Genomic DNA, 14,534 nt, shown 5'->3' with positions numbered 1-14,534 from the left:
TGCAGGAGCTTTGCAAACCCACTCCGTACAGCGAACAGAAAATCACTCAGAGCCTCGGCAAGCCGGGGCTGAAGGGCTGGCCACGTTAGCAAGGGCACGTACCAGAAAACCCATCGGAAACAGGACTTACTCAGCGCAGGTCAACTATTAGCCCCTTCTCTGCAGCTCAGGAATTTCAAGTTCACTTTAATCTAGCGTAATGGAGCTAACCAGCTCTTACATTTAAAAGTATGATTAAGTTAAATTTCTTGCAGACATTCTGTAGCTAAAACAAACAGGCAGTGTGCCTCTGGCAAAGAAGGATACCAATTATGGGATTGACTCAGAAGATGAAAGGTTGCACAAGTTACTACTAGAAACAAAAGTATGGTAAACTGGTTTGAAAAAACACATTGAAATTCTCCTACTTGGCAGTTAAGATGATAATTTCATTTTCTAACTGTACTTAACAGTGTCAAGCAACAAACCTAAATATGCTTGCAAACGGCCTGTTCGTATTTTAGATGAGCAAACTAGAAGTGAATGCTGCAAACACAAACTTCATCGGGCTATACACTAGGGCACGTTTTAACCTAACGAAGAAGTAAGAACTCCACAGAGAGTGTTTACTCCACAAAAACATGCAAAACCTACGTATTTTGGTAACTCTCAGCTTTCCTTTGTTAAATATCCATTTTAAGGGAATGGTTTATATAACTTTACTCTTAATGCAGCAATTCATTCCCTGATTTAAAAGGAATCATAAAAGAAACATCATCAAGGCTTCAGACATCTGTGGGGAAGGATATACAAGTTCAAAAGTCGGTTTGTATTTCAATCTGCAGCTCTCACCAGGATTAGCAGATAGGGCTTAGCTGCCAGCTGCGAGTCAGAGGGAAGATAAAAAATCTGCCCTACACATACTATGGACTGGGCAGACATAACCTCCTGCCTGCCAGACGGACACCACTTAGGTAAAGCCCTGTTAAGACAGCGTGAGCTTCTGCTGTCAATTCATGAAATAAACAAAATTTGATCCAATTTAAGATCACAAGGTGACATTTCCATTCTCGTTTCAAGCTATACATTTTTCATCATATAGTAGTAAGAAATGAGGAAACTATTTTCAAAGATGTATTGGAATATTGTGCTCTCTCTGGAATACATTAATGGATTAACGATTATGATTACACGTAACTAGTGCAATTCTCATGCTGAAACTAGAAAGCCGATGCCTTCCAGTGCAGTTCAGCTAGGTCAAACACCACCCCAGCTCCATGCCTTCTCCTTAAAACTTCACTAGATTATGATCATACATACTTTATCTATTAAATTCTCAGACATTATAAACAATCAGTTGAGAAACAACATTTCCATTCTTGATTTATTTTATGATTTCCATTTGTAAGATGGAAGCCATTTACATGACATCTACTCTGAAAATCATTTAGTATTTATAGTGCGAACAGCTTTCTATGTAGGGACTGCTAATAGTAATCTTCCAGATTTCCTAGTAGAAAAGATTTTGTTTTTAAAGATTTAAACGTCTAGCATTCAAATTTTCCTGTTCCAACCCCCCCCATCACAATAAATTAATACTTTCAAGAAGCTTTGTTCTACATTGTTGTCCTCTCCCTAGATTTTCTGTTGAAGAACGTGGTAGGAGCTTATGCTACAACCTTCTCAGCAAGCGCATAATACAGCTCCTCGTTCACTACCAGATCCCTAGTTTTTGTGAAATCAGAAAATTCCTTGTCTGAGGTCTCTGTTAGTTTTTAAGGGTGGACAGAAATTAGTCACCAGGGTCAAAAGGATTTAAAATACAGGACAAGATTATTCAATATCCTGCATTCACTCATGAAACCAAAGTGAAGGTGACACAATTCTAATCTTATCTGCCCCAAGAGTTTGGACCTTCAAAACATTTTGGTTTGCCACAACACTTGAATTTACAACTCTGAAATCATTTTCAGCAGCCAGAACACCTCCTGGCCACTGGCAATGTTCAGTATGTTTCAAGTATGTAGTAGTTAAAAACAAGGGAGGACAAACTCGCTGTTCGCAGAAACCTGGCCTTCAGTGGCCAGGAAGGAAACGGGAGTTTCCCCCCAGAGAACGCTACATTGCCAGGAACAAAACCTCTTTCACAGGTCCAGAGACTAGTGTGACTCGGGCACTAAAGGAATGGTCCACACACTCAGTGATAACCACCAAATCCTGACAGTTCACTGAACAAACAACATCAAATTCAGCTCAATCCATTAAATATACCTAGACCTTAAAGGACAGGGACGCAGAACAGCAGGAAATATTTGATGGTCAGCAAGAAAGCACTTCCTCCTGATAGTCTCAGGCACGTCTGTGAGTCAGTCAGCACAAGGGTGAGACCAAAGCCTACCCGTTCTGGAAGAGGAAACCTCACGGCAGCATCCCACCTGCACTACCCCACAAGCTTGCACAAAGCAACAGCAGGAGAGAACTGGAAAGGGCTGGGTTGGGTTGGGGGCTTTGCTCTGCTGGAGGAGCTACAGCATTCCTTCACTTGTCATCTAGCCGCAGAAGTCGTGATATTCTTGAGTCTCTGCCATCAGAGGGGCTGTGAACGTCTTCATGGGCAAGCTGAGATAAAATGAGTATTCTACCTCATTGATCTTACTAAGTAGTGCTACTTACTACCATCAACAGCGTCTTGCACAAAACGGGTACGTATAACTGCCCTTGAACCAAAGCAGAGAGCATTATTTCAGACCCACATAAAACCTGCGACATTCACTTTTGCCGGGACAAAGTGAGGTTACAATACTGATTATTTACTGAAAGATGGACCGTTCTCACTGCCAGTGTGTGAGTTTGGGCTTCCTTCATCCGTTAAGTATCACCTGAATCAGACACGTTTTGCAGAAAAATACCCCTCTTCACTGTACAACTTTCTATCTACGTTGTCATCCAGAAGAAAGTTTCACAGTCCACCTCACACAGCCTTAACTATGGCAACGTGTGTGAAAACAATCTAACAAATGGTCTTTTACCAGAAGAAAAAAAAAAAAATCACACGCTATAATTACCATATATCATAAAAGGAAAGGTTTAACAACTTCCTTGAAAAACGCACAAAGGAGACAAAGGAGATATCCTTCTGTAAAGGCTTCAGAAGAAATACTACCAAGAAGTCTGCATTAAATCCCAATTTTGTTTGGTTTTGCACTGCTACTGCAAAGTTTATGTTAGTGAACCACACACTGAGCTCACATGTGCCACAGAAATATTTATTTGTGTCTCAAGGACATTTTGTGCTTTTAAAGCTGCTCAGAAAAATATTTTAATTGCAGAATTACAAATACAATTATAATCAAGGAAAGAAAAAAGAGAATACTTTTCTGAACGAAAAAGCACAAAGCGCACACCAGTTAATAGAGCGGAAACATCTTTCAGCAATTCTTTCATACAAACTCATTCCACGATGTACAGGATCACTCATTATAATGCATGAAGCAGCATGTTGAACTTTTCCAGTTTGATAAATCTTATTTTAGAATGTATTCCTGATGTTCCACTTGGATTTCCAACTACTTATGTTTCACCCTGTTACTTACAAATCACTGTCTGTAAAACTGTGGCATAGACTCCTCCTGTTGACCATACTTGTGGGGTAAACTTTTTGCCTGTTTATGTTTTTCTTCCTTTTTATTGATATGCACTGATTTCTGCTGCCCTTTGAAGAGCTATGACAGAGCTGTATTCCGCTTCTGGAGTTTCCGTTGGATGGTACCAGCAGACCTCCTCCAGGAGTTGCTGGTCCATCTTAATGCATCTAGTAATGCATTAAAGGCAGCAAGAAGCAAAACAGAGGACTGCCCATTATTTGAGATTAAAGAGCAGAGTAATTTAAATACACAGAAAGTCTGACCTAGTCACCTGTATTTCACACAAACACGGCGGGAAGCTGGGAGGAAAGTTTGGTTGATTAGTCAGGTAATAATTTAAATGGAAAGTCACTAATTTACAGCTTAAGCTTCACTTCAAAAGTACAACTCAAGGTCTTGAATATTTTAACAGGTTTCTATTCAACAAAATAAGTCTTATTGGTGTACCTCTACCAGCATATCCAAACAGCCAGGACACCAGATAGACTCTTCCCCTCCTCTGAAAAGCTGTGAGTATTAATTTGGAATTTATTATTTCCCATCACTTGCCGTTGCAGTCAGAATGGGAGAATTATACACAATGTCATTAACTTCAGTATCTTCGAACCATTGAGCTGTATTCAGACTGACTAACTTCGTACGGCGTGAAGCTCGGGTCACAGCACAGGCACAGCCCCTGCAGTGGTAAGAACGGCACACACGGCGCTGGGAGCCTGCGCGTGATGGAAGAATCCAGGAGTAAGGACAAAAAGCCAACACACGGTTGGTAAGGAAACACCACACACGTTGATAACGGAAGAATTCTGAACTCAACGAAGCTGTCCAGAAAAGGGCTCCCAGCCAATATCCCAACCTGCTCTGCTGTGTTTGGCATCAGAAACCACCACAGGACAGAATGCCCAGACATGGGTGACAGACCACTTAGCTTGTAGATCCTGGTGGTTTCAGCGCCAGCTGGACACAGAGCTGCTCAGTGTTGCAAGTGTTATAGGATGATCACTGAGGAATACAGAGAACTTCATGGGTGCCTCTTTAAACCCCAGTTCCATCACCTCTTGGATCAACTGTAAGCGAGAACGGGGTCTGTACTCTCCAGTTAGGCACCTACTGAGATCATCCTGCCCAGCCCATGCACATGTATTTCCTTCTTCCACTGCAGTCAGGGGAGAGGAGGTGACCACAGTCCTTTTGTCCTACTCCGAAGTTGCAAGGCATCCAAGCCACCTGGACCCAGAATCAGTGGCATGCAGTTGGGTAGCTGTCATGCAAGACAGCTGGTGATGCACATTTGGAGTCAGGATCCTGGGCCTGTTTGGATATTTAAGCCTTAAGTACTTCTAAACACACGACAAGGCTCGTGATGTCTATACTCAGCACTCTTCAAAAGCATTCACTGCTAGCCTGGTTCTTCTAGTTTGAACCGGGTTACTTGAATGTGAAATAAAATTCCATTGTGCAAAGAATCTCAGTTAGATTTGAGGTGGCAAGCACAAAACAGGCAACCCTGCTGTCATTGTAAGAGCTTCAGTGAAGATCAGTCATGAGAACTGCTGAAGTTGTTCGAGTTACTATCCTTTTACTACAGACTCAAACGATAAACCTTTCATAACAGAGCAGACTCGCTGTACTGAGAGCTTGAGTCCTACGGAAGTGACTAGTAAGTGAATCGATCCACAGAACAGCCCTCACACCTACAATTTCGCAGCACTAAGCTGTACTACACGAGACTGGAAATCTTTCTGATAAAACAAATTTTCATCTGTAAAAAGTAAGCTGCAGGGAACAGAACACTTCAGGACAGCTCAAGAGAGCGGACAGAACTCTAACAGTGCAGACTGACTGGAAGCTCTGGCAGCTTTGGCTTCCAGATTTTGATTCTCCGATAAAGCATCCGGCTGGCTACACAGAAATTCTGGTGGGTTTGGAAGTAACACCTCCTTGCAGGGTAATTTCAACATTTTTAAGCTAAATTTTCTCCTGTAGAAAATTAATTTGGTTTTGTGTGTCCCGTTCTCCCCCCTCCCCTCCTCCCCCCCTTAGTGTTTTGGTGTAGCATGACTTTTTTTTTTTCCTGAAGCAGAGGTTGATAGAGATGAGGGAAACCCTTCTGACCAGTTCTGTCTACTAACTGTAACCCATATTTAGTGATACGAGCTAGATAATGAAGTCCTTCTGAAGATACAGGCACAGAAATGGGAGGTACAGAGGACAGGGGTTCGTGAAAGGGAGCTGGGAATGCCTGTGTCAAAGGGCTATCCCCCGAGCCAGGCAAGGAGAAAGCTCTGGAACATGATTAAACCATGCAATGAATGGAAGCTTCCCCACCATTAAGTGATGTTTCAGAACTATTATTTTAGTGGTAACATCCCTGTTATTAAACGAAAGAAAAACCTGTCCCTCTTTGTTTGCAACTTTTGTCTCCGGAGGGGAGCCCAGCACATAAAGCAAATTGAGAACAGGAAGAAACGGAACCGTTCAACTCTTACATCATACATTAACCTTCCCCCCACGGGTCAGAAGCATCACAATTATCAAAGACAAGGAATTGAAAACATCTAGGTTTTCCAGGTTAACTCTCCTCAATTGATGATGAGTGAAATAAAAAATTGCAATAAAACTTTGTAAGACACAAATAACAATTCTCAACTCTGAAACACCTAGTCACATTTGTTTCAGACTTCCTGAAGGTAAGTCACTCTACCACCAGGCACATATGGAACATATCAGACTGACGACTTGTATTTTACAGGAGGGTACGTTTCAGTGATGAGATAATGGAAAGCTAATGTCTCTGTAATAGAACCAGACTGATATTTATAAGCTAGTGATGCTATCGGCTGTACCTGAATTAGCCATCGCTCCTTACGACTTTTGTCAAAGATTTATACAGTATTCCAGCTGCTTTCTATCACAGTGTCCAACATGGCAAAGAGGATTATGAGAGGTTCTGTGAGGTAACCCCAAATCAGAAAAAATACTGAAATAAGATGGACATATATGTTGGAACAGAACCAAATAATTAAGAACGGTTTCACTCATTACAGACTTTAAGCTGCCAGTTTCCTTGTATGCACGTAAGCAGCGTAACTTTGTGTTAGTAATACAAAGTTTATTGTAGAAAGCAACCAAATAAAAATTACAGGAAAACTCAATAGCTGGAAAAACATTATCTGGAGTCTGAGAGCTTTCAAATCACAAAATTCTGTAAACAGAAAATTATATGAGTAAATTAAAATTCCACTATGTAAACAGAGGAACTAATGTGGAATTGAATGTCATCCAAAAAATTACTCTCAAGTTAAAATGTTATGTTTAATGAAATAATGTAAAAAACGCCAAAGCTGAGACAGAGGGAATTTTTCTCTTACCACTAGTGAGTATTTTACAGAATACAGATGTAGCCAGCAAGCTTCCAGCCCCCTCTTACTTCTAATCATGCATTTTGCCACCCCACAATATTCCCCTCCAGCCTGTAAGTGCTGGGGTTTTTTCTCTGCTCTGAAGTATGGTCCTTGCACACCCCAAACACCCATTACACTCACGTGGAAGTTTGTAAAAATCACAGATCCTAATCTCGTCAATGTAAACAAGCGGATTTAGACCAAATCTTACTTTTCCTATACCAGCTACTTCTAACACCAGGAAGAAGGAAATACCTCCAGACTTTATCCCTTAAATAGCACCTTTCATTACTGGAACTGCATACCTTGCGGATTTAAGAGTGAGACTCAGCTGCACTTCAGGACACTTAAGTTTAATTCTCAGAAAAACACTCTGTGAACACACGGAAGCCAATTAACACAAAAATCTACAGAAGAAAACTGTGAAGGGAGCTTTGCAATCCATCTTAGGGGAGGTAGTCAAAGTGTTGTAGAAGTTCCTTACAGAAATAAAATCTAAAGCAGATGACATACGGATGCCTCATATGAAAATGTATTGTTTTCACTCTGACCTACTGCATGTATTTTCTCTCAACAAGCGGTAATCTTTACTTTTATTCCCTCTCTTAGTAAAATCTGTTTATTTTGGGGTTTTGAGATATTCTTTATATTTGAAACCACTATCACTGAAATCAATACCTGAAAACACAGCTCCTGTAAAAAAAGGAGCAATTTTAAACCTGAGTGCAGGTTTATTTCAAGTGCACATGATGTTACAATCTAACTGCAGATATTTCTACTGCTGTGACTTACCCAACAAAACATTTCTGCTTCACTGAAGCAAAGAATGCATTTATTTCCTGGAACATGTAGAAACTAGTTTCCCAAGCTCCACACGGAATTGCATCCCACCCCCATCTTGTCCCCCCCACACCCCCCACCCCGATTCCCATGCTCCTTGCTTTATGTCATGAAGACACAAGCAGGCAAGCAGAAGTGGTCCTGGAGAAGGAAGAATGAGTTTGGCTGAACGTACTGTGCTGCTATTATGATTTAAAAAGACTGTAATAGTGCAGATAATTACAAAAAAAGGACAACATTCTTATCTGTTCCTTTGGTGTCACTGCAAAACGCTCTTGGTGCCCAGGTGTCCATTTCCTCTCTTCCCTGACTCACTAGTCCAATTTAACTGTTGGTACAGCCAAATTCTAGACTCAACTTGCATGTAACAGAGCACCACTGACCACAGATCAGTGCAGAGTGGAACAGTAATGTGGAAGTGCTAGGAGCTGAGAAAGTTAAGCTTGAGAAAGTTCAGTGTCAGGGGTTACAGTAAGGCTGTCCAGAGGTAAAGGGTTCGGGTGACTGTGATGCTGTTCTCTGCATTTCAAACCGAACAATACATCACCACTGGTAGGAACAGCTGCCACCAGCCAAGCTGGTAAAGTAACTCTATTGCTCTACCTGCCCACTTCTTACGGCCAGCAGACGGTGAGGAGTATGGTTTCCAGTGGTTTTTGTTTATTTGCTAAGACAGACTAGCTGAAAACCTAACGCTTGTTTGAAGCAAGCAATGGTATCTTTGGAAAATCTTCTGCTCCTCACCCCAGCCTTTCCCACAGCTCTCCTTCACTTGTGTCACCACGAGTGTTTTGAGGTTAACAAACTCATTAGATTTTTAAAATAACCTTAAGAAGGGAGTTATTTTAATTCTTTTTGTATCATGGATAGGTTCACAATCTAGCTTAGCGAAGAGTTTCAGTAACGGTTTAAGCATAACCATTGGGGCAGCACAACAGCCTAAACAGACGGCAGAGCACAACCAAAACTGGTGCTGAGGAAAAAGAATCGTTGAAACGTAACTACGTCACTGTCTCGATGCTGAACAGATACCAGTTTGGGACAGCCTGTGCTACCTCCCTTTCAGAAATTACACCTTTGATCAGGTTTTCACTCTCCTTCCCAGTTCAAAGGACTTCTCTGTCACTCAGCTGACAAAAAAAAAAATAAGTCTTCAGGTGAGAAAAGTGAACATAATTAGTAATTTAAAAAAATATGCTTTAATTTCTAATCTTGTGTTTAGATGCTGATCTTACATATAGGATTGATATCTATGGTTTATTTACCTGAACTAAGCAAATTAAAATATAATTGTATCGTGTATTTAATTTTCTGACATCCTAAAAACACACATAAGTCATTGTGTCCCTTTCAATATTTACACAAAGGTGATAGTGATCCTCCTGGCCTCCAGCACTCTCTTTACTTGTTCATTATAGAATCCTTTCAACTTTGCCTCTAGCAATTCACCACCTCATTTTTCCATGAGTCAATATTTAAACCAGATCTGTTTTAAAATGTCTACAGAAAGAAAGAAGATAAAAGCAAGTATTTAGATTTATAGCTAACCGGGTAATAATCAACTGCTCCTAGTGCTGAAAGAACTTCATCCACATCTCAGCTTGAACACGAACCTTTAGTGCAGGCAGGGGCTGTGAGCCTTTGTGCCCTTATGGTCACGATCTTGAGCAAACAAGAGATTGCCACACACCTCGCAGGACAATTAATTCATTGAAACAGGACATTTAAACTTTTCCTTTTCATCTGTAATATGTTGGCTGCACTAATATTTGACTTTCTGTTTCACAGTGGAAAGAAAGGATAAGAAAGGCAGAGAACAAGAACTTAGCCCTCTGATCACCGAGAACTTGCCCCGTACACCTAGTGGCCTGTCTCCATTTAACGTCAGGTACTGCAGTCTTAAACTGACCTTAACTACCACAACCTATTCATTACCGAAACAAACAGCCACCATCTTCAGCATTAGGCAGAAAAGCTTGCTTTCAACACCGTTACTTAAACTTCCTTGTAGAAACATGGTTTTGACTTAAGTCTTAAAGCTGAGCTATTTCCACTTCTTTGATGTTCAGTAAAACTCAACAGATTTCAGTTCATTTACCTGCTATTGTGGGAATAGTTTCCCAGGCTGCTCTGAGGCAGGCACGTTAGAGACTGGGAAAACCAATACAGAAATCTCAAACAAAAGCCTCCTGAAGACCAATGGCATCCAGTAATCATACCTCCCTATTTAAGAATGTAATGGTTGGTGAGCATGTAAAGAACACGTTCATCATTTCAAACATTTTAGTATGGCTCCTGTAAAAGCCGGAAACACTGACCAATTCTCACAACTGGCCACCAGAAGTATGAAAAACAAGCAATTGTTAACACTTCTGTTATTTAGTCATAGGCTTTGTCACAGCCATGAAATTAGTGAAAAAACGTCTCTAATCTCTATTCACCACTGCAGATCGTGCCAGGAAAAAATGCGCTTCTCCACAAGGTTGTCTGTTGCCCACTTAAAATTAGTAGTAGCTTCCTAACAGTCCAATTTAGGATCCAAGTTTAGTCTTATTTATGAAAGGCCAATCACTGTAATCTAAACAATTCTGAGTTACTTCAGAAGACTTGGTAACCACTCATTCACCATGGTCAGTTTTGTAAGCATATTCCCCAAAGGCCACTAGAATGGACACGGGACAGGGAAGTTTGGCATATTTGAAAAATGTCCTATCTAAGCAATATACGAAATGCTGAAGGATCCTTATTTCATTAAATTTAATACCACAGGAAGCTATTGAAAAGTATGATTTTTAAACACACAATAGCGTATCCTTGGTTATAATTTAATTTAGAATGGTTAAAAAGAGAAAGAACAACAGTGTGTCCTTTTTAAAATAGCATGAAGCACTTCAGAAACTTGAAAATCCAGTCTTTCTATAAACAGCTGTTTCTGTTTGGAATAGGGAAAAAACTCAGAAAAAATGTAACTTTATGGTTACAGAAACAAACCAGTAAATCCCAGGTTTTCCACAAGGTTATGTTGAATCAACTTTTTAAACTCATATAAAGTAGACAGCAATAAATGCCACAAGAATAATTCACTGCTTTTACTGGATTAAAAACTCGATGGGATGTAGACCATCAGTAGTCTTAGGAGCAGCAGTGAAAAGGCTTCTGTGGCAGAATAAAGAGGTTCTCTCCTTTTAAAAAGATTCTAATCCTCTCGTTGGCCAAAACAAACAGAGAAACTGATTGTTCATTTCCTTCTGAATGTATGCAGTACTACGAAGAGACGTATCTATGTTGTTCTCTCGCACTGTAACCTTGGTATCAGTTATTTTTAAAGGTATCAACGAATCACCTCTTCTGAGTGTCAGGAGAGAACTCACTGGGGCCCACCTGAGAGCAGGCAGAGGATCTCGGAAGGCTTGCTTTGTTCTGGCAGTAACGCCAGAGAGCAATTAGAATTCTTATGCCAAGGTAAGAAGTGGACTCAAGACTCCCGAACCACATGGTTTGGCAGGAATGTTTATCCTCAGGTGACTGGTCATGTGAGGGAACTTTGCAGTGGGAGCTCTGGACCTGCTGAAGTGTAGTAACAAAATCATTCACTAACAAGAAAGCGAGCCTTTGAAAGAACCCTCCATAGCTGTGGCTGCCAGTTTTTGCCAGGCTTTCAAGTGAAAACAGAAAACACTCCGAAGCAAAGAAAGTTAATCCTGCTCCAAGAGGAAGAACAGAGCACTTACAGTGAGGCTCGTAGGGAGGAGGAGGATCACCGCAAGGAACACACTCCATGTCTTGGAAGCCACCAAGCTTAGTCTTCCTATAAAATCTAGAAGAAAAAGCAATGAAAAAGCAATTAATCAAAACCGTTAATCAGTTATTTTCCCTCACAAAATTAACGAGGTGTTTTGAGAAAACCCTCTGTAACTACAAACTTTTGTCAATCTACGCCCCAATGCAAACTATCAGGAAACAGAAGAAAATGAAGATAAGCAGAAGTACATTAGATAGTAATTAATAATACAGCAGTAGATCTAAAGTAAATGGAGGAAATGTTCCATGTGTGTTAGTCCAAATGCACAGCTACTATAACCTTATATTCACGTAGGAAATAATTCTGGAGATTTCAGACGGAAACCAATATCCTGTTCTCCACATAGATCACAACGTACAAGACACTCAGGATGAGTTTACATTACACTAGCTTATTTGGCCACTAAAAATTGATAAAGTGACCTGATTAATCAACACAACTCTCCTGAAAGGAACAAGAAGTTACAAGGCAATTATCACTACTAACAGTATATAATGGACCAGATGTCAATGCTTCCTAGTTAAAATCCCTAAGATATCCTCTAGCTCTCCAAAGGAAAAAAAATCCCTCATAAATTACTTCATTTATGTACTTCTACAGAAGGGCATCCCAGCACCAAAAATGTTTTAACATTTTCTGAAGATTTTGTCACACGGCATAAGACTATTCTGATTGTTTTGTTGAATAACAAACCAGTAAAAATGGTGTCTCAGAATTATATTTTAACAAAGTAACAATCCCTCTCCGATTCTTCCTTCTCCTCCAGGAAGATCTTCACTATCGACCAAAATCACAGCGTGCATGGACTGTGAATGCAAATTAACAAAGTGACCACGAGTCCCAATCTACATCATCCAGTTCTCCACGTTATTTTCCTATTGCCTGTTGCAGACAGAACTATCAGTCAGATGGTTCAGGTAAGTAAGAGCAACGGGAGGCGACCAGCACCAACAGGAGAATGGGAAAACTTAGGAATGAGTCGCTGGCTGGTTGGTTTGCTTTGAAGAAATGAATGCAGAAAGGCTGTCGGACTCAAGGAGACATTCTATTCTCAAGGTCCCCCAGAGCTTCACTGCTGAGCTCCTGTTTGAAAAGCTCACTGCCTACAGCGCCAGGCAGAAGTCGACGTTCCCAAATCAGGCAGCAAGTGTAGTGCAACATGAAAAAACAGAACTTTAGAGTGTTACACTCCAAATCCGTATGGGAGCATGACATCCTCTAAAGAAGGAACTTAGAGCAGCTCCCCAGGCAAGCAGGGCCAGCTGTCCTTCGATCAGGCATTGGTACTCAGTTCCATCTAGTACTAAACCGGAGTCAATAGCTGTGGTCTGCTCAGGATGAGTACATGAATTAAGTGTTTTCTGTAGATGTAGTGGCATATTCAATAAAAGGGACTAACTCTACTGCTGTTAAACTACTAACGCTGCAAATGCCCTTGAAGTATGCCGACTCCATCAGCTAAAGCAAACAGCTTTCCAATCGCCAGGAAACTCCGCTAACAGTGTGAGCAGAAACAGATTCCTAGGCTGTAAGACTGGGGGGGCCACGGTGATCACCTGCTCTGAACGAAATGTGTTGATATTTGGGTTTAGCTGACATGCTCACTGAGGTGTTTTGATGCTGAACAATAAGGAGCGGCATGTGGGACATCCGCAAAACAGAAATAAATATGATTGCTGAGAGGTAAAACATCACTGAACTACTGGACTGGGCCAGCTATATCCCCCACTCACTTAGGCAGCTTCTAAACTGCAGGACAGGTATGAGTGCTGGTGTGTTCCACAGGGCTGATCCCCCAGCACATTCAGACCAGATGAGCTGTGACTCCCCTGCTCATTCCTCCCTCCCTCCTCATGTTCCCAACTTCACTGCCAGCAAAAGCAGGGTCTGGCAGCAGCTCCCATTTTAACACATATTCAACGTGTGTGTCTAGAACACATTATAGACCAGGACACTAAGGAGCATTCCCAGATCCCCCAGTTCAGATTTACCCTTACTTCATGTTTTATTCTGGCTCCTTTCTTGTTCTTTCCTCATCTTTCAAATTTTAGCCTATACTGTTTACACTCCAAGAAGAAAAACCTTCTCCCTGCTGACAAACAGTTAAGCCCTACAAAACATACACTGTAGTATGCAATATGAGCATAAACCAACCCACCCCGTGCCTGCAGAAGGTATCAAAAGTGGTTGCCAGGAACATCTAACACCTGGGACTGCACCTTCTTATACCATGAATTAAAACTATCATTAGTTACCAAAGCTTAACTAAGTGGTTTTAAATAAAAAAGGCCTCACATCCTACTTGAGACGAGTAGTCTTTGGGCATTTGAATGCTGGTATTAAAAAAGGTATATAAAAATAAATAAAATAAAATGGCTGAGAAATAGATAGGAAACAAATGTACCAACTTAAGTATCTTGAAATACATTGCCTGAAAATACAAAGGCTGTTACAACTGTATATCAGATCTCACAACCTACTCCCATCAATTAAACTACCAATCCACAATTCAAAAAAGCATCAGAAATGTCTTTTAACAAATCCATGGCAGGTATTTACAATAGCAGAACCTGGCCACAACATAAAGAAGAGCCTGCTGGAGATCTTAACACTTAATGCTACTAACAAAGGTCAGCAACAGAGATCTGGGATGACTGGACTAACAAAGCACAGGTCTTGATTTAGGCAGCAGTTTCAGTGAGTCTCCACACTCTTCTAACTTTTTCCAAAACAATTTTTTCAGATCTACTTATGATCCTCAGCCAGGATCATGCTCTATGATTTTACCAACATGAAGGAAATTCAGCCACTACTTTTGACCTAAAAATATATGAGTATTACCTAGGCATTGACCTAAGAAGGGAAAGA

General features: G+C 40.8%; 1 protein-coding gene across 1 annotated transcript in view; it reads right to left on the bottom strand.

Annotated features, from left to right (window-relative positions):
- TNFRSF19 (tumor necrosis factor receptor superfamily, member 19) overlaps positions 1-14,534 on the bottom strand; it is a 33,662-nt gene that overhangs the window by 18,471 nt on the left and 657 nt on the right. Inside the window, exon 2 of the mRNA XM_010130981.1 lies at positions 11,596-11,681. Coding sequence (XP_010129283.1) covers positions 11,596-11,681 — 86 coding nt within the window. The remainder of the gene's footprint in view (positions 1-11,595; positions 11,682-14,534) is intronic.

Source organism: Buceros rhinoceros, unplaced genomic scaffold (assembly GCF_000710305.1).
Source record: "Buceros rhinoceros silvestris isolate BGI_N320 unplaced genomic scaffold, ASM71030v1 scaffold4432, whole genome shotgun sequence".
In the NCBI taxonomy this organism is placed as follows: Eukaryota; Metazoa; Chordata; class Aves; order Bucerotiformes; family Bucerotidae; genus Buceros; species Buceros rhinoceros.
Note: the sequence above shows the minus strand (reverse complement) of the source record. Positions and strands in the feature narration are given on the sequence as shown.